At 46.7% G+C, this 22,869-nt stretch overlaps 1 protein-coding gene across 2 annotated transcripts in view; it reads left to right on the top strand.

Moving 5' to 3' along the window:
* The window catches only part of SOS1 (SOS Ras/Rac guanine nucleotide exchange factor 1), a 281,791-nt gene that overhangs the window by 143,488 nt on the left and 115,434 nt on the right, over positions 1-22,869 (top strand). For both annotated transcript variants that reach the window (XM_038740531.1, XM_038740444.1), the window contains exon 2: positions 11,189-11,314. In XM_038740531.1, coding sequence (XP_038596459.1) covers positions 11,189-11,314 — 126 coding nt within the window. The remainder of the gene's footprint in view (positions 1-11,188; positions 11,315-22,869) is intronic.

Raw genomic sequence — 22,869 nt, 5'->3', positions numbered from 1 at the left:
TCTCTGGGCCTCAGGGACCTCATCTGGAAAATGGGGATGAAGACTGTGAGCCTCATGTCCAACAGGGACGGTGTCTAACCTTAGTTGGTACCCACCCCAGTGCTTAGAACTCCAGATGGTAGATGAGATCGAAGTACGGCGAGGAGGTTGGCGTTAAAAGAGCGCAGCGGACGGTCTGGGTTTTAGTAGGAGCGCTGCCAAGTTAGGTGGGAGGTAACAAGCTATGTTACCAACTTGTACTTCCCAAGCGCTTAGTACAGTGCTCTGCACACAGTAAGCGCTCAATAAATACGATTGATGATGATGATGATGATGGGAGGGGGCAAGGTGATTTGACTGCTTAAATGACTGCCCCTCCTAGGACAGGTGGCTTTATTCTCTTATTAAAAATCTTGGAGGACACTTTCTAACCTCTTCCGTTCAAGTCAAACCAGTTGAGATTAAAGTTGTAATAATAATAATAATGATGATGGCATTTATTAAGCGCGTACTATGTGCAAAGCACTGTTCTAAGCAATGGGAGGTTACAAGGTGATCAGGTTGTCCCACGGGGGGCTCACGGTCTTAATCCTCATTTGACAGATGAGGGAACTGAGGCCCAGAGAATCAATCAATCGTATTTATTGAGCGCTTACTGTGTGCAGAGCACTCTACTAAGCGCTTGGGAAGTACAAGTTGGCAACATATGGAGACAGTCCCAACCCAACAGTGGGCTCAGAAGTGAAGCGACTTGCCCAAAGTCACACAGCTGACAATTGGCGGAGCCGGGATTTGTTGTGTTTTGCAGGCGTAGAAGGTCTGAAATGCTGCCAGACTATGACATGCAAAGTGGGGAAGGTTGAACGCCCACGGGTTAACTTTTGAAATACAGGTAGTTGAGACCACCAGAAAGTCTCCGTTTGGAACTGCGTAATATGCATCTGATTCATTCATTCAATCGTATTTATTAAGCGCTTACTATGTGCAGAGCACTGTAATAATAATAATGATGACGGTGGCATTTGTGAAGCGCTTACTATGTGCAAAGCACTATTCTAAGCGCTGGGGGGGATGCAAGGTGATCAGGTTGTCCCACGGGGGGCTCACAGTCTTAATCCCCATTTTACAGATGAGGGAACTGAGGCCCAGAGAAGTGAAGTGACTTGCCCAAAGTCACACAGCTGACAGTTGGCGGAGCCGGGATTTGTTGTGTTTTGTAGGCGTAGAAGGTCTGAAATGCTGCCTGACTGTGACCTGCAAAGTGGGGAAGGCTGAATGCCCACGGGTTAACTTTTGAAATACAGGTAGTTCAGACCACCAGAAAGTCTCCGTTTGGAACTGCGTAATATGCGTCTGATTCATTCATTCAATCGTATTTATTAAGCGCTTACTATGTGCAGAGCACTGTAATAATAATAATGATGACGGTGGCATTTGTGAAGCGCTTACTATGTGCAAAGCACTATTCTAAGCGCTGGGGGGGGATGCAAGGTGATCAGGTTGTCCCACGGGGGGCTCACAGTCTTAATCCCCATTTTACAGATGAGGGAACTGAGGCCCAGAGAAGTGAAGTGACTTGCCCAAAGTCACACAGCTGACAGTTGGCGGAGCCGGGATTTGTTGTGTTTTGTAGGCGTAGAAGGTCTGAAATGCTGCCTGACTGTGACCTGCAAAGTGGGGAAGGCTGAATGCCCACGGGTTAACTTTTGAAATACAGGTAGTTCAGACCACCAGAAAGTCTCCGCTTGGGACTGCGTAATATGCGTCTGATTGATTCATTCAGTCGTATTTATTAAGCGCTTACTATGTGCAGAGCACTGTAATAATAATAATGATGATGATGGCATTTGTGAAGCGCTTACTATGTGCAAAGCACTATTCTAAGCGCTGGGGGGGATGCAAGGTGATCAGCTTGTCCCACGGGGGGCTCACATTCTTAATCCCCATTTTACAGATGAGGGAACTGAGGCCCAGAGAAGTTAAGTGACTTGCCCAGGGTCACACAGCAGAAGCGTGGAGGAGCTGGGATTCGAACTCACAACCTCTGACTCCAAAGGCCGGGCTCTTTCCACTGAGCCACGCTGCTTGTCTGTACTGTACTGTACTAAGCGCTTGGGAAGTACAAATTGGCAGCACATAGAGACAGTCCCTACCCAACAACGGGCTTACAGTCTAAAAGGGGGAAACAGATAACAAGGGCTTTGTGACAGCCACTCCGGCTTTTAAGACCTCATTCCTTCAATCATATTTATTGAGCGCTTACTTCATTCAATCATTCAGTCGTATTTATTGAGCGCTAACTGTGTGCAGAGCACTGTACTGAGCTCTTGGGAGAGTACGCTCTAACAACAAAAAGACATATTCCCTGCCCGCAACAAGCTTACTCCAAGCAGCCATCCGGTGCAGCATCCTACTGCGACTGTGAATGATGGGCAGGAGGAGGAAAGCATCTCCACTCCGGCTCTATTCATTTGTTCATTCATTCATTCGTATTTATTGAGCGCTTACTGTGTGCAGAGCACTGTACTAAGCGCTTGGGAAGTCCAACTTGGCAACATAGAGAGACGGTCCCTACCCAACAGTGGGCTCACAGTCTAGAAGGGGAGACAGAGAACAAAACAAAGTGTATTAACAAAATAAAATAGATAGAATAAATATGTACAAATAAAATAAAGAGTAATAAATATGTACAAACATATATATATACAGGTGCTGTGGGGAGGGGAAGGAGGTAAGGCATGGGGGGATTGATTCATTCATTCATTCATATTGAGCGCTTACTGTGTGCAGAGCACTGTACTAAGCGCTTGGGAAGTACAAGTTGGCAACATATAGAGACGGTCCCTACCCAACAATGGGCTCACAGTCTAGAAGGGGGAGACAGAGAACAAAACAAAACATATTAACAAAATAAAATAAATATGTACAAATAAAATAAATAAAGAGTAATAAATATGTACAAACATATATACATATATACAGGTGCTGTGGGGAGGGGAAGGAGGTAAGGCGGCGGGGGGATTGATTCATTCATTCATTCGTATTTATTGAGCGCTTACTGTGTGCAGAGCACTGTACTAAGCGCTTGGGAAGTGCAAGTTGGCAACATATAGAGACGGTCCCTACCCAACAGTGGGCTCACAGTCCAGACGGGGGAGACAGAAAACAAAACATATTAACAGAATAAAACAAATAGAAGAAATATGTACAAATAAAATAAATAATGGAGCAGTAAATATGTACAAACATATATACATGTACACAGGTGCTGTGGGGAGGGGAAGGCTCCTTGAAAAGAAACCAAAAGCACTTAGTTTCCTTCAGAAGTCTACATAGAACTATTCCTTAGAAGAGCTCTGTTGTATTCTGCTTTCTCAAGTGCTTAGTATGTTGCTCTGAACCCGATAAGGACTCATTCATTCATTCAGTCATATTTATTGAGCACCTGCTGTGTGCAGAGCACTGTACTAAGCACTTGGGAAGTACAAGGATGAGGAGGAGGGGGAGAGGAAGGAGGGGGCTCAGTGTGGGAAGGCCTCCTGGAGGAGGTGAGCTCTCAGTAGGGCCTTGAAGGGAGGAAGAGAGCGAGCTTGGCGGATGTCGGGAGGGAGGGCATTCCGGGCCAGGGGGAGGACGGGGGCCGGGGGTCGACGGCGGGACAGATCAGGAGGTGCTGTGGGGAAGGGAAGGAGGTAAGATGGGGGGGTTGGAGAGGGGGTCGAGGGGGAGAGGAAGTACAAGTAAGCAAGTGCTTAACAAATGCCATCATTATTATTATTATTATTAATCTCTGTGCTTCAGTTACCTCATCTGTAAACTGGGGATTAAGACTGTGAGTCCCCTGTGGGACAACCTGATTGCTTTGTAACCTCCCCAGCGCTTAGAACAGTGCTTTGCACATAGTAAGCGCTTACCAAATACCATCATTATTATTATTATTATTCTCTGTGCCTCAGTCACCTCATCTGTAAAGTGGGGATGAAGACTGTGAGCCCCCCGTGGGACAACCTGATCGCCTTGTAACCTCCCCAGCGCTTAGAACAGTGCTTTGCACATAGTAACCGCTTAACAAATACCATCATTATTATTATTATTCTCTGTGCCTATCACCTCATCTGTAAAATGGGTATTAAGACTGTGAGCCCCCCGTGGGACAACCTGATTGCCTTGTAACCTCCCCAGCGCTTGGAGCAGTGCTTTGCACATAGTAAGCGCTTAACAAATACCATCATTATTATTATCAGGAGACTGGCACCGGGCCGGGCCTTCAACAGCCAGAATTTTCCGGCGTCCTTAACTCTCCACGTTTCAGAAGCTAACCCCCACATGGCAGTCACGCTTCCAGCCGGGACGCCCCGAGATTCCAGGGGCCGATCCCTGCCACCATCAGCCGTCTGGAAAATGTAGCTTCAAAAAGAGATCCTCTAGGCCGAAAGCTCACTGTGGGCAGCGAACTTGTCTGCCAACTCTGTTACCTCATAGTCTCCCAGGCGCTTAGTACAGTGTTCTAAACTAGCCAAACTAGCTCTCTTCCTCTCTTCAAAGCCCTACTTCATTCATTCAGTCGTATTTATTGAGCGCTTACTGTGTGCAGAGCACTGTACTAAGCGCTTGGGAAGTACAAGTTGGCAACATATAGAGACGGTCCCTACTCAACAGCGGGCTCACAGTCTACTTTGCCCATGGTTCAGTTAAGTGTCTAGACCCCAAGGAAGGAGGCATCAATAAATATTACTACTCTGAATCGTCTCTGCTTACTCTACTGGTGTTGTGTTATTGGTTATTAATAATAATAATGGCAATTGTGCCTACTGAGAGCTCATGTCCTCCAGGAGGCCTTCCCAGGCTGAGCCCCTTTTTCCCCTCCTCCTCCCCATCCCCCACATCCTCCCTCCTTCCCCTCCCCTCAGCACTTTTATATATTTGTACAGATTTATTACTCTAATATAAAGTAATATAAGTAAAATAGAGTAATATTATTACTCTAATAATATACTATTTTTATACAAGTAAAAATTTGTACAGATTTATTACTCTATTTTACTTGTACATATTCAGCGCTTAGAACAGTGCTTTGCACATAGTAAGCGCTTAATAAATGCCATCATTATTATTATTATTTACTACCCTATTTTTGAATGATGTGCATATAGCTGTGATTCTATTTATTCTGACAGTTTTGACACCCGTCTACATGTATTGTTGTCTGTCTCACCCTTTCTAGACTGTGAACCCGTTGGTGGGTAGGGACTCTCTATATGTTGCCGAATTGTACTTCCCAAGTCCTCAGTACAGTGCTCTGCACACAGTAAGCACTCAATAAATACGAATGACTGAATGAATGCTCTGCACATGGTAAGCGCTCGCTAAATACCAGTAATTGATTGATTGATGGGGGTCTTCAGGGGTTCCGTTTTCCAGTCCTCAGAGGGCCGGTATCTAAGGGTAGAATTCTAGGCCGGGTTCATTTTTTCATTGTCATATTTATTGAATGCTTTCTGTGTGCAAAGCACTGTACTAAACACTTGGGAGAGTACAATATAACAGATACGTTCCTGTTCACAACGAGCTCACAGTCTAGAGGGGGAGACAGGCGTTAATATAAATAAATTACAGATATATACATGTACAGTGGGGATGGGAGGGAGGGTAAATGAAGGAGCAAGAGAGCGGCGCAAAAGGGAATGGGAGGAGAGGAGAGGACTTTGTCAGGGAGACTTCTTGGAGGAGATGTGTCTTCAATAAGGTTTTGAAGTTGGGGAGAGCGATTGTCTGATATGAGGAGGGAGGGCGTTCCATACCAGAGGTAGGATGTGGATGTGGATGAGTGGTCAACGGCGAGATCGACGAGATCAAAGTACAGTGAGAAGGGTAGCAGTAGAGGAATGAAGCATACAGATTGGGTTTTAGTAAGAGAGCTGTGAGGTGAGGTAAGAGCGGGCAAGGTTATTTGGTGTCCTAAAGCCAATAGTGAGGAGTTTTTGTTGGATGTGGAGGTGGATGGGCAATGACTGGAGTTTCTTGAGGAGTGGGGAATCATGATCTGTACATTTTTGAAGGAGAATGGGGCAGCAGAATGGAGTGTGGAGTGGGGAGAGACAGGAGGGAGGGAGGTCAGCAAGGAGGCTGATACAATAATTAGAGTGGGATATAAGTGCTTGCATCAATGTGGTTGGCAGAACTTCTGAGAATTCAGCCACTCCTGCCAGAAGGCAGCTTTTTATCCCAGCTCTGCCAATTGTCCTCTGTGTGACCTTGGACTAGTCACTTGACTTCCCTGGGTCTCAGTTCCCTCATGTGTAAAATGGGGATTGAGACTATGAGCCCCACATGGGACAGGGACTGTGTCCAACCTGATGTACTTGTACCCACCCCAGCGCTTAGTACAGTGCTTGGCACACAGTAAGCGCTTAGCGATACCACAGTTATTATTATTATTATTAAAAGTCTGTCTCCTCCTCTAGACTGCAATCACATTGTAGGCAGCGAATATATCTGTTATATTCATTTCGGGAACTAGAAATCAAGTCAAAGGTTGGTGGTGATTGAACAGGTTCATCATGGGCTACTCTAGCCAGTTATAACCACCATAAGGGGCAGGAAAGGTTACAACCTCGAGGTTGTAAAATGTCGTTCAGGTTGAGAAGTCCTGACTGGCAGAGACTTCAGATAGATTGAAGTCGGTGCTTCCCCCAGGAATATCAGCCAAACCATCACAATAGCTTGCTCCAGCACTCCTTCACCCCGAAAGTCCAAAAGGTCCTCCCTTTGTCCAAAGCAAACATCTCCTGTTTTGAATGAATCCCACGTCCTCAGTGGACATGGAGACCAGCCGGCTGATTGGGGTTATTTGATTGTTTGAAGTCAGTCATCACGCAAGTTTCTTCAATTTATGTTCCAGCCTCTTAATGGTTTTTGTCACTAGTCTCTGGGCCCTTAGAGTTTCTCCCCATTCTTTGTGATGTGCAGTGACCACTTTAAAGGGTTGTGGGAAGGCTCTTAAGTAATGGAGACATAAGGAATGGATCTTGAGAGGTCACTTAATCCATCCTTATGCCTTCAGGGAGGACTATACTATTGCCAGAAAGCACAGGAATGAGAATCTATCCTGATTTTATAGACCTCAAGGCTAGAACCTTGCAGTGACTGGAAATCAGGGGCTTGGCAGAGACGACCCTTCCCGAGCCCGTTCTTAGGCCAGAATTAGCTTTAGCATCCCGTCTTGGAGGCCGTCAGTCCTGAAGTGCCCTCAGATAGTGGTCTGCACTGCACTAAGTGCTGAGGGCAGTGTGACATATATTCAGTTGCTCCTGGGGCTGCTGCGAATGAGAGTCAATCAATCAATCAATCAATCGTATTTATTGAGCGCTTACTGTGCGCAGAGCACTGTACTAAGCGCTTGGGAAGTACAAGTTGGCAACATATAGAGACAGTCCCTACCCAGCAGTGGGCTCACAGTCTAAAAGGGGACCAACAGCACTGACAACAGTTGCGGAAGTGTGTCCTTTCCCCCGTCATATTCACCGCGAAATGGAAAAGAGCGTTGGGGGCCTAGGGTCTGCCCAAGTCTCCCCAAATCCAACCGACCTTAAGCTGAGTTGATCTCAGTCTAGCCCAGGCCAACAATGACCTGCTTGGGAAGTGGAGAATTGCACGAGCCAGAAATCTGGGCCCTTCCCAGCCTGGCAGATCATCCTTTGCAGCCTACCCGCACTTAGGGCCGGGCTCAAGAAGACCATCGAAATCCAACCGGTTCTGCTCTCCGTTGGCCCGATCCCAGAGCCCGTGAGAGACGAATCAGTCAATTGTACTTAGTGAGCACTTACCGTGAGCAGAGCACTCTTCTAAGCAATCGGGAGAGTACAGTATAACGGAGACGGTCGACACGCTCCGTATCCACAATGAGCTTACAGTCTAGAGGGAGAGGCTGACAATATAAATAAATTTATGGATAAGGACGTAAGTGCTGTGGGGCTGAGGTGAGGGAGGGGTGAAGAAAGGGAGCAAAACCAAATGCAAGGGCGACGCAAAATAAATTTATGGATAAGGACGTAAGTGCTGTGGGGCTGAGGTGAGGGAGGGGTGAAGAAAGGGAGCAAAACCAAATGCAAGGGCGACGCAGGAGGGAGTGGGAGAAGGGAAAAGGAGGGCTTAGTCAGGGGAGGCGTCTTGGAGGAGATGGGCCTTCAATAAGGCTTTGAAGAGGGAGATAGTAATTGTCGGATTTTAGGAGGGAGGGCTTTCCAGTCCCAAAGGCAGGTTGTGGGTGAGGAGTCATTGGTGAGACAGACGAGATTGAGGTACAGTGAGCAGGTTAGCATTAGAGGAGCGAAGTGTGTGGATTGGGTTGTAGTAAGAAATCAGGGAGATAAGGTGAAGGGCCAAGGTGATAGAATGCTTTAAAACCTATGGTAAGGAGTCTCTGTTTGATGCGGAGATGAATGGGTAACCACTGGAGGTTGTTGAGGAGCGGAGAAACAAGGCCTGAATGTTTCTGGAGGAAACTCATCCAGGCAGCAAAGTTTGGACTGGAGTGGAGAGAAACGGGAGGTAGGCTGAGTTAACAAGGGGGCTGATTCACTCATTCATTCATTCATTCATTCAGTCGTATTTATTGAGCTCTTACTGTGTGCAGAGCACTGTACTAAGCGCTTGGGAAGGACAAGTTGGCAACATAGAGAGACCGTCCCTACCCAACAACGGGCTCACAGTCTAGAAGTCTGATACAGTAATCAAGGCAGGATAGGAGAAGTGCTTGGATTAATGTGGTAGCTGTGTGGATGGAGAAGAAAGGGTGGATTTTAGCGATGTTGTGAAGGTTGAACCGACAGGATTTAGTGATGTATTGAACATGTGGGTTGAATGACAGAGATGAATCGAGGACTAAGCGCTTAGTACAGTGCTGTGCACATAGTAAGCGCTCAATAAATATGATTGATGATTGATGATGAGGATGACGCCAAGGTTATTCATTCATTCATCCATTCAATCGTATTTATTGAGCGCTTACTGTATGCAGAGCACTGTACTAAGCACTTGGGAAGTACAAGTTGGTAACATATAGAGACGGTCCCTACCCAATAGCGGGCTCACAGTGTATTAGGGGGAGACACAACAAAACAACACATATTAACAAAATAAAATAAATAGAATAGTAAATATGTACAAGTAAAATAGAGTAATAAATCTGTACAGACATATATACAGGTGCTGTGGGGAGGGGAAGGAGGTAGGGTAGGGGGGATGGGGAGGGGAAGGAGGGGCTTGTGGTTATGGGCTTGTGAGACACAGGACGGTGGTGCTGTCTATAATAATAATAATTATGGCATTTGTTAAGCGCTTACTATGTGACAAGCACTGTTCTAAGCGCAGAGGTAGATACAAGGTAAGCAGTTTGTCCTACGTGGGGATCACAGTCTTAATCCCCTTTATCCAGATGAGGTAACTGAGGCCCAGAGAAGCGAAGTGACTTGCCCAAAGTCACACAGCTGACAAGTGGCAGAGACGAGACTAGAACCCACGACCTCTGACTCCCAAGCCTGGGCTCTTTCCACTAAGCCACGCTGCTTCTCGTCTATAGGGACGGGAAAGTCAAGGGGAGGACAGGATTTGGATGGAAAGATGAGGAGTTCCTTGTGCAGAACTCTGTCAAGGCTGTAATCAATCAATCAATCAATCAATTGTATTTATTGAGCGCTTACTGTGTGCAGAGCACTGTACTAAGCGCTTGGGAAGCACAAGTTGGCAGCACATAGAGACGGTCCCTACCCAACAGCAGGCTCACAGTCTCGAAGGGGGAGACAGAGAACAAAACCAAACATATTAACAAAATAAAATGAATAGATATGTACAAGTAAAATGAATAAATAAATGGAGTAATAAATATGTAAAAACATATATACATGTATACAGGTATGGGACTGTAAGACCCATAGGCCAGGCCAGCCCAGCTGAATTCCAAGCAAGTAAGTTCTGTAGCCTCCTCCTTTTTCCCGTGCCATGATTCAAAACCCTGCACTTCAAAAAGCTTGTCCTTATAACCAAGCTAAACTCCTAATACTGCACTTTTAAAGCCTTTTCTCTTGTTTTATTCTCTCTGGAGAGGAAGAACAGCTGTTCATAAGCCTCTCTATAATGATCTTCCCTGAACTCGGTTTTATATTACCCTTCAAGGCTGCAAAATCACCCTGCAGCTTACGTGCTATAAGCTACGTATCATCTCTGAGTTCTTTAACCTTTTGTCACTTGGAAGTCCCATACAAATAGTTTCTCCTGAAAATAATGCTTTTCTCTGGGCCCGATTGACGGAGATACGCAATGAAACTGCCTGAAGTTCCAGGGGTTGCTCACAAAATAGTTATCGTTTCACTTCCAGGGGATTGCTCACAAAATAGTTATCGTTTCACAATTTAAAATGGGTATACGTACTGATTGAAAAGCCTGGGGGACCCATGTGGGAGCAAAATCACTGCAGCTATGATCTCATAAACTAAAGAAATTAAACTTTGTTTTATCTGAAATACCTGTATCTTTAAACTCCTAAACATCATGCACTGTTTCTGATGTTCAGAATTCAGTGATGATGATGATGGCGGCATTTGTTAAGCACTTACTATGTGCAAAGTGTTAAATGAATATTAAAACGCGGTATTTAGTTTTGATAGTGAAGGTAGCTGTCTAAATATAAAATTGTTTGGTCGCATTGTTCAGTTTCTTTCACTATGGAAGGACAGTGGGTGTACTGGAGAAGCAACATGGCGTAGTGGATAGAGCATGGGCCTGGGACTCAGAAGGTCATGGGTTCTAATTCTGACTCCGCTTATCTGCTGTGTGACCCTGGGCAAGTCACTTCTTCTCTGGGCCTCAGTTCCCTCATCTGGACAATGGGGATTGAGACTGTGAGCCCCAAGTGGGGCAGGGACTCTCCAACCCAATTTGCTTGTCTCCGCCCCAGCACTTAGCACAGTACGGGGCACATAGTAAGCAGTTAACAAATACCATAGCTGTTGATATTATCATTATTATTGTCGGTTTCTAATGATATTGCTGAAGTTGTTCAAAGTTCAAATCCAAAGAAATCCTTTCCCAGTGGCGTCCTCCTTGTTATCTACAAAAATCCATGTGTGGGGGTGTTTTTTAAGTTGCATTACACAGCATTTACGTCGCTGGGAAAATTGCCCAGTTTAATTTTGCTTTTTTTGGTTTGTAGGTTCAGATGCAAGTCCACCCGACACTTTTGTCTACCGAGGATGCCCTCCAGTATGTTGAAGAGTTAATTCTGCAGTTGTTAAGTATGCTGTGCCAAGCCCAGCCTCGAAGTGTTTTAGATGTAGAGGTACGGTGAATTTCGGCGTGTGTGCTATCCCTAACCTCTGTGAGTGTGTCATATGCCGCTAATGGGGAAAAAAACAAACGTCTAAAAGCTTCTCTATAAATGCTGATCATAATCAGCTTTCCAAACTGCCTGTAAATCCACGGATCGTCTGTACAAATTGGTCACATCCATAAAGCGTACAAGTCGTAAAGGTGGAAAGCTTTCAAATGGCTGCGCATGGTTTTCATTAGCATACAGCTTTGCTTCGTGCTGAAAGTCTTCTCCAAATCTGATGCAAGAATCAGTGAATCTGTTGTATACAAAGTGTGCGTATGTAATGAGAGAAGCAGCGTGGCTCAGTGGAAAGAGCCCGGGCTTTGGAGTCAGAGGTCATGGGTTCGAATCCCGGCTCCGCCAATTGTCAGCTGGGTGACTTGGGGCAAGTCACTTCACTTCTCTGGGCCTCAGTTACCTCATCTGTCAAACGGGGATGAAGACTGTGTGCCCCACGTGGGACAATCTGATCACCTTGTAACCTCCCCAGCGCTTAGAACAGTGCTCTGCACATCGTAAGCGCTTAATAAATGCCGTTACTTAACATAACATAATGACTTTAAGAAAGCGGTAGACTGTGAGCCCGTTGTTGGGTAGGGACCGTCTCTCCATTCATTCATTCAATCTTATTTATTGAGCGCTTACTGTATGCAGAGCACTGTACTAAGCGCTTGGGAAGTACAAGTCGGCAACATATAGAGACGGTCCCTACCCAACAGTGGGCTCACAGCCTAGAAGGGGGAGACAGACAACAAAACGAAACATGTGGACAGGTGTCAAGTAATCAGAATAAAGAGAAGTAAAGCTAGATTCATTCATTCATTCATTCAGTCGTATTTATTGAGCGCTTACTGTGTGCAGAGCACTGTACTAAGCGCTTGGGAAGAACAACTTGGCAACATATAGAGACGGTCCCTACCCAACAGCGGTCTCACAGTCTAGAAGGATGATGGCAGAGGCCAGGACTTTCTACAGAAAATATATCCATGGAGTCGCTATGAATCAGAAACGCCTTGACGGCACTTGATAATAATAAATGTACAGTGCCTGGCCCAGAGGAAGCGATTAATAAATACCATTATTGTTATTATTGTTACATGGCTCAGTGAGAAGCTCTATGTTGTCGCCTTGTACTTCCCAAGCGCTTAGTACAGTGCTCTGCACACAGTAAGCGCTCAATAAATACGATTGAATGAATGAATGAATAAAGCCCACAAAAATATCTGCGGGAGAGCGGCAGGAGGAATTCCGGGGTGTCACCACCTCTTCCAAAGCGGTGGATGCCTGGTCTCTGGGCAGGAAACTCGTCCACGGGACACAGGGTACCTGTGAGGCAAAAAAACTTCTGGAAACAATCAATCAATCATATTGAGCACTTACTGTGTGCAGAGCACTGTACTAAGCACTTGGGAAGTACAAGTTGGCAACATATAGAGACAGTCCCTACCCAACAGTGGGCTCACAGTCTAAAAGCCCGGTCAGGTGAAAATTCGGTGCGTGAAGCTCGAAGGAGGGTGCGGGGACGCCTTCTCCCGGCCTGGGCACAACTCACAAACACACAACTGAAAGAGGAGTGTTGAGATTTGAACTGTGCGGGAAATGGGTTTTCTCCAGCCTGGGGCCCCCAGATCCCGGCCTACAGTCTCTCTGCGGCTCTGTGGAGTCACCCCTCAGGAGGGGCTTATGGTGATGATGATGGCATTTATTAAGCACTTACTATGTGCAAAGCACTGTTCTAAGCGCTGGAGAGGTTACAGGGTGATCAGGTTGTCCCACGGGGGGCTCACAGTCTAAATCCCCATTTTACAGATGAGGTAACTGAGGCATAGAGAAGTTAAGTGACTTGCCCAAAGTCACACAGCTAAGTGGCAGAGCTGGGATTTGAACCCATGACCTCTGACTCCAAAGCCCATGCTCTTTCCATTGAGCCATGCTGCTTCTGCATGAAGGGCAAACCGGTCAGTCGATCACTCATTCAATCGCATTTATTGAGCGCTTACTGTGTGCAGAGCACTGGACTAAGCGCTTGGGAAGTACAAGTCGGCAACACATGCATTCATTCATTCAGTTGTATTTATTGAGCGCTTACTGTGTGCAGAGCACTGTACTAAACGCTTGGGAAGTCCAAGTTGGCAACATAGAGAGACGGTCCCTACCCAACAGTGGGCTCACAGTCTAGAAGGGGGAGACAGTGAACAAAACCAAACGCATTAACAAAATAAAATAAATAGAATATGTACACGTAAAGTAAATAAATAGAGTAATAAATACGTACAAACATATACATCAATCAATCAATCAATCGTATTTATTGAGTGCTTACTGTGTGCAGAGCACTGTACTAAGTGCTTGGGAAGTACAAGTTGGCAACATATAGAGATCGTCCCTACCCAACAGTGGGCTCACAGTCTAAAAGGGGGAGACAAAGAACAAAACCAAACATACTAACAAAATAAAATAAATAGATATGTACAAGTAAAATAAATAGAGTGATAAATATGTACAAGCATATATCCATATATACAGGTGCTGTGGGGAAGGGAAGGAGGTAAGGCGGGGGGGGATGGAGAGAGGGAGGAGGGGGAGAGGAACCAACAATGGTCTCACAGTCTAGAAGGGGGAGACAGACAACAAAACAAAACAGGTAGACAGGTGTCAGAGCCGTCAGAATAAATATCATCCGGCACCGCCCTAGGGAAGCAGCGTGGCCTAGTGTCAAGAGCATGGGTTTGGGAATGAGAGGCCTTGGGTTCTAATCCTGGCTCCGCCACTTGTCTGCTGTGTGACCTTGGCTAAGTCACTTCACTTCTCTGTGCCTCAGTTACCTCTTCTGGAAAATAGGGGATGAAGGCTGGGAGCCCCACGTGGGGGCAACCTGCTTACCTTATCTGTAATAAGGTAAGATTGCCTTATCTGATGATCTGTCCCCAGTGCTTGGCACGTAGTAAGCGCTTAACAAATACCGTAGTTATTAATATCATTATTATTATTATTATCTCGCGTTCTTCTTTGAGTTGGAGTTTCTGGTCCCCCGAGGAAGGTTTCCTGAAACCCAGTCAGGGTATTATCACCTTGGGGGATGTATTTCTGACTTCAATCAATCAATCAATCAATCGTATTTATTGAGCGCTTACTGTGTGCAGAGCACTGTACTAAGCGCTTGGGAAGTACAAGCTGGCAACGTATAGAGACGGTCCCTACCCAACAGTGGGCTCACAGTCTAGAAGGGGGAGACAGAGAACAAAAGCAAACACACTAACAAAATAAAATAGAATAGATAGGTACAAGTAAAATAAAAAAATAAATAAATGGAGTAATAAATATGTACAAACAGATATACATATATACAGGTGCTGTGGGGAAGGGAAGGAGGTAAGATGCGGGGGAGGGAGAGGGGGACGAGGGGGAGAGGAAGGAAGGGACTTCCTAACGATGCCCCCGCCTGATGGCCCCGACAGGCAGTAGCGGCCGGATGGGTCTGCGTCACCTCCCCGGGGTTTTAAGCGCTTAACAAATACCATAATTATTAATATCATTATTAGGCAAGTCTCGATGTCCTTCTGACATCCCGACGATGCCCCGCGGCCGGATGGGTCTGTGTCGCCTCTCCAGGGTTTTACCAGGAGGACGGCAAGGGTGGCAGGATTCCCAGACCCCGGCTGTGACTGGAGGAGCAGAAGAGTCTCGGGCTCTGGGGACTGAGATGGATAATAATAATGATGGCATTTTTTAAGCGCTTACTATGTGCAAAGCACTGTTCTAAGCGCTGATATGAAGCAGGGTAGCCCAGCGGACAGAGCGCAGGCCTGGGGGTCAGAAGTACTAATCCCAGCTTCGCCTCTCGTCTGCTGTGGGACCTTGGGCAAGGCACTTCACTTTTCCGGGCCTCAGATCTGTAAAATGGGGCTTAAAACTGTGAACTCCACACGGGACAGGGACTGTGTCCAACCCGATTAGCTGGTATCCACCCCAGTGCTTAGAACAGTGCTTGGCACATAATAATAATAATAGTGGTAATAATAGGGAAGCAGTATGGCTTAGTGGAAAAGAGCACGGGCTTTGGAGTCAGAGGTCGTGGGTTCACCAATTGTCAGCTGTGTGACTTCGGGCAAGTCACTTCACTTCTCTGTGCCTCAGTGACCTCATCTGTAAAATGGGGATTAAGACTGTGAGCCCCCCGTGGGACAACCTGATCACCTTGCTGACCTCCCCCAGCTCTTAGAACAGTGCTTTGCACATAGTAAGCGCTTAATAAATGCCATTATTATTATTATTATTTATGTGCTTACTATGTGTCAAGCACTGTTCTAAGTGCTGATGGTAAGCACTTAACAAATGCCATTATTATTATTATTCTTATTGTTGTGACTGGAGAGGAGGCAGAAGGTGGACTGTTCTAAGTGCTGATAGTAAGCACTTAACAAATGCCATTATTATTATTATTATTGTTATTATTATTATTATTATTGTGACTGGAGAGGAGGCGGAAGGTGGACTGTTCTAAGTGCTGATAGTAAGCACTTAAATGCCATTATTATTATTATTGTTATTATTATTATTATTATTGTGACTGGAGAGGAGGTGGAGGCAGAAGGTGACTGGAAGGAGGCGGAAACAGGGAAGTGGGTCCTGGGAGTAGGGAAAAGTGGACCAGGCCAAGGTGGAGATGCAGGAGACAGAAGTAAACTGTTTGCTTAGCTCATTCATTCAATCGTATTTATTGAGCGCTTACTGTGTGCAGAGCACTGGACTAAGCCCCGCGCCCCAGTTCGGAACCAGCCAAACCCTGGTCTCTCTCCCTCGCGTGGCCTAGTGGATGGAATACGGTTCTGGAGTCAAGAGGACCTGGGTTCTAATCCCAGCTCTGCCATTTGTCTGCTGTGTGACCTTGGGCAAGTCACTTCACTTCTCTGAGCCTCAGTTACCACATCTGTAAAGTGGGTCTCAAGACGGTAAGCTCTGTGGGAAAGGGATTGCGTCCATCCTGATCAGCATATATCTACCCCAGTGCCTAGCTCAGTGTTTGACATATAGTAAGTGCCTAACGAATACCATCATTATCATTATTATCATTACCATGAGAAGCAACGTGGCTCAGTGGAAGGAGCCCGGGCTTTGGAGTCAGAGGTCATGGGTTCAAATCCCGGCCCTGCCAATTGTCAGCTGGGTGACTTTGGGCAAGTCAGTTCACTTCTCTGGGCCTCAGTGACCTCATCCGTAAAATGGGGATTAAGACTGCAAGCCCCCCGTGGGACAACCTGATCAATCAATCAATCAGTCGTACTTATTGAGCGCTTACTGTGTGCAGAGCACTGTACTAAGCGCTTGGGAAGTACAAGTTGGCAACATATACAGTCCCTACCCAACAGTGGGCTCACAGTCTAAAAGGGGGAGACAGAGAACAAAACCAAACATACTAACAAAATAAAATAAATAGAATAGATATGTACAAGTAAAATAAATAAATGAATAAATAGAGTACTAAATATGTACAAACATATATACAGGTGCTGTGGGGAAGGGAAGGAGGTAAGATGGGGGGGATGGAGAGGGGAACGAGGGGGAGAGGAAGGAAGGGGCTCAGTCTGGGAAGGCCTCCTGGAGGAGGTGAGCTCTCAGTAGGGCCTTGAAGGGAGGAAGAGAGCGAGCTTGGCGGATGGGCAGAGGGAGGGCATTCTAGGCCTGGGGGATGATGTGGGCCGGGGGTCGATGGTGGGACAGGCGAGAACGAGGTACGGTGAGGAGATTAGCGGCAGAGAGCGATCACCTTGTAACCTCCCCAGTACTTAGAACAGTGCTTTGCACATAGTAAGCACTTAATAAATGCTATTATTATTATTATTATTATTATTATTATTATTAACCCTTCCACTCGCCTCCCGGCCCGGCATGCTTCAGCCGGGGCTTTCGGTTCCCGATGCCGCAGTCTTCCGTCTCGGCCCCGGCTTTCCTCCATCCGGGCTCCGAGCCAGGATTGCGAACTCCTGAGAGTGACTGTTACAAACAGTCTGTCATGAAACGGACCGGCTGCCACCATAGAAAAGCAGCTGCCTTCGCCTTCCTCCCCCGATGCCTCCTTTTCCACCGCTCTTGGTCTCTCGCTGAAAAGTTTAAAAACCAGTCCGTTTTAGCCGTGTGGTTTGTAAAAATGATCATTCTCGGCAGTTGGTAAACGGAATAGATGAATAAAGAAGGTTCTGTGCCCCCCTCCTTTCAGTTTAGCGTGTGGGAGGTGAAACTGAAGGATAAAGGGGGGAAGAAGGCATTTGGAAAGGCTAGTGATTGGGTTTTTTTTGTTTGTTTTCTTAATTTTATTTTTGAGCAGGGATAGCCAGAACTCCATCTGGGCACCCAGATCCATATTTGTGAGCAGTATGTGATCTATGACTAAGCTCGCTGTGGGCAGGAAATGTTTCTACCAACTCTGTTATGTGGTATTCTCCGAAGCACGGAGTCCAGTGCTTTGCACACAACAAGCACTCAACAAACATGATCAATCAATCAATCGTATTTATTGAGCGCTTACTGTGTGCAGAGCACTGTACTAAGCACTTGGGAAGTACAAATTGGCAACATATAGAGACAGTCCCTACCCAGCAGTGGGCTCACAGTCTAAAAGGGGGAGACAGAGAATAAAACCAAACATACTAACAAAATAAAATAAATAGGATAGATATGTACAAGTAAAATAAATAAATAAATAAATAGAGTAATAAATATGTACAAACATATATACATATATACAGGTGCTGTGGGGAAGGGAAGGAGGTAAGATGATAGACTGTGAGCCCACTGTTGGGTAGGGACTATCTCTATATGTTGCCAACTTGTACTTCCCAAGCGCTTAGTACAGTGCTCTGCACACAGTAAGCGCTCAATAAATACGATTGATTGATTGATTGTACTTCCCAAACGCTTAGTACAGTGCTCTGCACACAGTAAGCGCTCAATAAATACAATTGATGATGACGATGATGATGACTGACTGTTTAGGGGTGACAGCCCCTTTGGACGTGAAGAGACTTAGCCCCATTCTGGAGTGACCACTTCAAAAAAAAATATATTATTTGGTAGTGCTAGAGAAGCAGCGTGGCTCAGCGGAAAGAGCCCGGGCTTTGGAGTCAGAGGTTGTGGGTTCAAATCCCGGCTCCGCCACTTGTCAGCTGTGTGACTTTGGGCAAGTCACTTAACTCCTCCGTGCCTCAGTTACCTCATCTGTCAAATGGGGATTAAGACTGTGAGCCCCATGTGGGACAACCTGATCACCTTGTATCCCCCCCAGTGCTTAGAACAGTGCTTGGCACATAGTAAGCGCTTCACAAATGCCGTTATTATTACTCTGTGCCAGGCACTCTACTAAACTGCTGGGGTAGATATAAGCTAATTTGTGTGGACCCAGTCCACGTCCCGCGTGGGGTTCACAGTCTTCATCCCCATTGTACAGATGAGGGAACAGAGGCACGGAGAAATTCAGCCACTTGCCCAAGATTTTAGACTTTAGATTTAGATTTTTAGGTTTTTTTAGATTTTTAGATTTTTTTAGGTTTTAGATTTTAGACACAGTCTTTTAGACTGTGAGCCCACTGTTGGGTAGGGACTGTCTCTATATGTTGCCAACCTGTATTTCCCAAGCGCTTAGTACAGTGCTCTGCACACAGTAAGTGCTCAATAAATACGATTGATGATGATGATGAAGATGAATTCAGCATCCACTTGTTTAGCAACCCCGGGAAGTGTAACATCAGAGACACTTCTGAGGTTGTCTAGATGACTGTCGGCCAAACTCAGAGGTTTCATTTGTCCTGCGGCAGAAGCATGGCAGCGTGGAACAGTCATTCATTCAATCGTATTTATTGAGCACTTATGGTGTGCAGAGCACTGAACTAAGCGCTTGGGAAGGACAAGTTGGCAACATATAGAGACGGTCCCTACCCAACAGCGGGCTCACAGTCGGTCAGGCATGGGGTTTATTGAGTGCTTACTGTGTGCCGAGCACTGTCCGAAGCGCTTAGGAGAGTAAAGTCCACTAGAGACGGTAGACGGGGTCTCTGCCCACAAGAAGCTTGCAGTCTAGTGGTGGGAGGGGAAGCCTGCCTTATCGTGGGGCTGAGAGGGGCAGGCTCCACTCTCCCCACTCCCCCCACTCCCCCCCGTCACCACAGATGCACCAGGCGGAGAGAAGCCCCTTACTCTGACAACATCTGTCCCTCCATTTCTCCGTCCGTTCCTCTGTCCCTCCATTTCTCCGTCCATCCGTTCCTCTGTCCCTCCATTTCTCCGTCCGTTCCTCCATCCCTCCATTTCTCCGTCCGCTCCTCTGTCCCTCCATTTTTCCGTCTGTTCCTGTGGTCCTCCATTTCTCCGTCCGTTCCTCTGTCCCTCCATTTCCCCGTCCGTTCCTCTGTCCCTCCGTTTCCCCGTCCGTTCCTCTGTCCCTCCATTTCCCCGTCCGTTCCTCTGTCCCTCCATTTCTCCGTCCGTTCCTCTGTCCCTCCATTTCTCCGTCCGTCCGTTCGTTCCTCTGTCCCTCCATTTCTCCGTCCGTTCCTCTGTCCCTCCATTTCTCCGTCCGTTCCTCTGTCCCTCCATTTCTCCCTCCGTCTGTCCGTTCCTCTGTCCCTCCATTTCTCCCTCCGTTCGTTCCTCTGTCCCTCCATTTCTCCGTCTGTTCCTCTGTCCCTCCATTTCTCCGTCCGTTCCTCTGTCCCTCCATTTCTCCATCCGTCCGTTCCTCCGTCCGTTCCTCCGCCCCTCCATTTCCCCGTCCGTTCCTCTGTCCCTCCATTTCTCCGTCCGTCCCTCCGTCCCTCCATTTCTCCATCCGTTCCTCTGGCCCTCCATTTCCCCGTCCGTTCCTCCGTCCCTCCATTTCCCCGTCCGTTCCTCCGTCCCTCCATTTCCCCGTCCGTTCCTCTGTCCCTCCATTTCTCCGTCCGTTCCTCTGTCCCTCCATTTCTCCGGCCGTCCCTCCGTCCCTCCATTTCTCCGTCCGTTCCTCTGTCCCTCCATTTCTCCGTCAGTCCGTTCCTCTGTCCCTCCATTTCTCCGTCCATCCATTCCTCTGTCCCTCCATTTCTCCGTCCGTTCCTCTGTCCCTCCATTTCTCCGTCCGTTCCTCCGTCCCTCCATTTCTCCGTCCGTTCCTCCGTCCCTCCATTTCTCCGTCCGTTCCTCCGTCCCTCCATTTCTCCGTCCGTTCCTCCGTCCCTCCATTTCTCCGTCCGTTCCTCTGTCCCTCCATTTCTCCGTCCGTTCCTCTGTCCCTCCATTTCTCCGTCCGTTCCTCTGTCCCTCCATTTCTCCATCCATTCCTCTGTCCCTCCATTTCTCCATCCCTTCCTCCGTCCCTCCATTTCTCCGTCCGTTCCTCCATCCCTCCATTTCTCCGTCCGTTCCTCCGTCCCTCCATTTCTTCGTCCGTTCCTCCGTCCCTCCATTTCTCCGTCCGTTCCTCTGTCCCTCCATTTCTCCGTCCGTTCCTCTGTCCCTCCATTTCCCCGTCCGTTCCCCTGCCCCTCCATTTCTCCGTCCGTTCCCCTGTCCCTCCATTTCTTTGTCCGTTCCTCTGTCCCTCCATTTCTCCATCCGTTCCTCCGTCCTTTCCTCTGTCCCTCCACTTCTCCATCTTCTGAGCCCTCTCCTTCCTCTCCCCCTCCTTCCCCTCCCCACAGCACCTGTATATATGTTTGTACGCGTTTACTACTCTATTTTACTTGCACATATTTATTCTACTTATTTTACTTTGTTAATATGCTTTGTTTTGTTCTCTGTCTCCCCCTTCTAGACTGTGAGCCCGCTGTTGGGTAGGGACCGTCTCTAGATGTTGCCACCTTGTACTTCCCAAGCATGTAGTACAGTGCTCTGCACACAGTAAGCACTCAATAAATACGATTGAGTGAATGAATGAATAAATGAATCTGGAGCAGCTGGGGCAATTTCTCATCAAAGAGGGGTTTACTTGAAGTAGGGAGGCACCCGAAGATGATCCTCTCCAAATAGCAATTCAAGATCTTGTATTTTACTGTGGATATTTTTGAACTGCTAAACTTTAATTTGTCTGTCTGGACTGGATTATACGTTCACTGATTAATTCATTCATTCAGTCGTAATTATTGAGCACTTAACTGTGTGCAGAGCCCTGTACTAAGCGCTTGGGAGAGTACAGTACAACAATATACAGACACGTCCCCTGCCCGCAACAAGCTTACAGTCTAGAGGGCGGGTGACAGACATTAATAAAAAAGAAATTACAGATATGTATATAAGTTCTGTGAGGCTGAGAGGGGGGAATGAACAAAGGGAGATGTATTTAGTCTCCCTTATGGGATAGGGACTGTGTCCAAATTGATTTCACCTCATTACTCCAGCTCTTAGTTCCGTCCTTTGCACTTTGTAAACACTTAATCAATGTTAGGAATAATTTACCCATCCATTCTCATCCAAAAGCGTCATAATGACACAGAGGCACGAAGCAGTCTCATCTCTCGTGATTCGTAACTGTTGTCTAATAGCTTTATTTCAGTGACTTCCATATTTCTTATTTGGGGATATTAAATTGCTTAAAATTGTGCCTGCTTTTTGAATTCTGACTTTGTGGTAAATGGATTATGTGGCCACATTTGTCCTTAGAAAAAGTTTATCCTGACCAAGTGCTTGGTACAGTTCTCTGCACACAGTAGGCATGCAGTAAATACTATTGATTATTCTGGTGGTATTTTGTTAAGCAGCGTGGCTCAGTGGAAGGAGCCCGGGCTTTGGAGTCAGAGGTCATCTTCTTCTTCTTCTTCAATCGTATTTATTGAGTGCTTACTATGTGCAGAGCACTGTACTAAGCGCTTGGGAAGTACAAATCGGCAACATATAGAGACAGTCCCTACCCAACAGTGGGCTCACAGTCTAAAAGGGGGAAATGGGTTCAAATCCCGGCTCTGCCAATTATCAGCTGTGTGACTTGGGGTAAGTCACTTCACTTCTCTGTGCCTCAGTTCCCCCATCTGGAAAATGGGGATGAAGACTGTGAGCCCTGTGTGGGACAACCTGATTACCTTGTAACCTCCCCAGCGCTTAGAACAGTGCTTTGCACATAGTAAGCGCTTAATAAATGCCATCATTATTATTATTAAGTGCTTACTTTGTGCCCGGCACTGTACTAATTGCTGGGGTAGATACAAGCTAATCAGGTTGGACACAGTCCATGTCCCACATGGGGCTGATAGTCTTAATCCCCATCTTAGAGATGAGGTAACTGAGGTCCAGAGAGGGGAAGTGCCTTGCCCAAGGCCACACAGCAGAAAAGCAGTGGAGTAGGGATTTGAAATCCATCCAGTAGGCCACTTGGCTTCCATTGATCGATTTGACCACTTGCAGAGGGTGTTTTGAATAGTTAGTAATGATGGTTAGTGAGCTGCAACCATTGCAAATATTGGCCCATTTAAGAGTGGAAGGGGACATCAGCGGATTGCTAATCGGAGTTGCTGGCCTTACCCACCTTCCTTTTTTGCTCACTTTGGCCAACAAAAATT

Source organism: Tachyglossus aculeatus, chromosome 1 (assembly GCF_015852505.1).
Source record: "Tachyglossus aculeatus isolate mTacAcu1 chromosome 1, mTacAcu1.pri, whole genome shotgun sequence".
NCBI classification, from domain to species: domain Eukaryota; kingdom Metazoa; phylum Chordata; class Mammalia; order Monotremata; family Tachyglossidae; genus Tachyglossus; species Tachyglossus aculeatus.
Note: the sequence above shows the minus strand (reverse complement) of the source record. Positions and strands in the feature narration are given on the sequence as shown.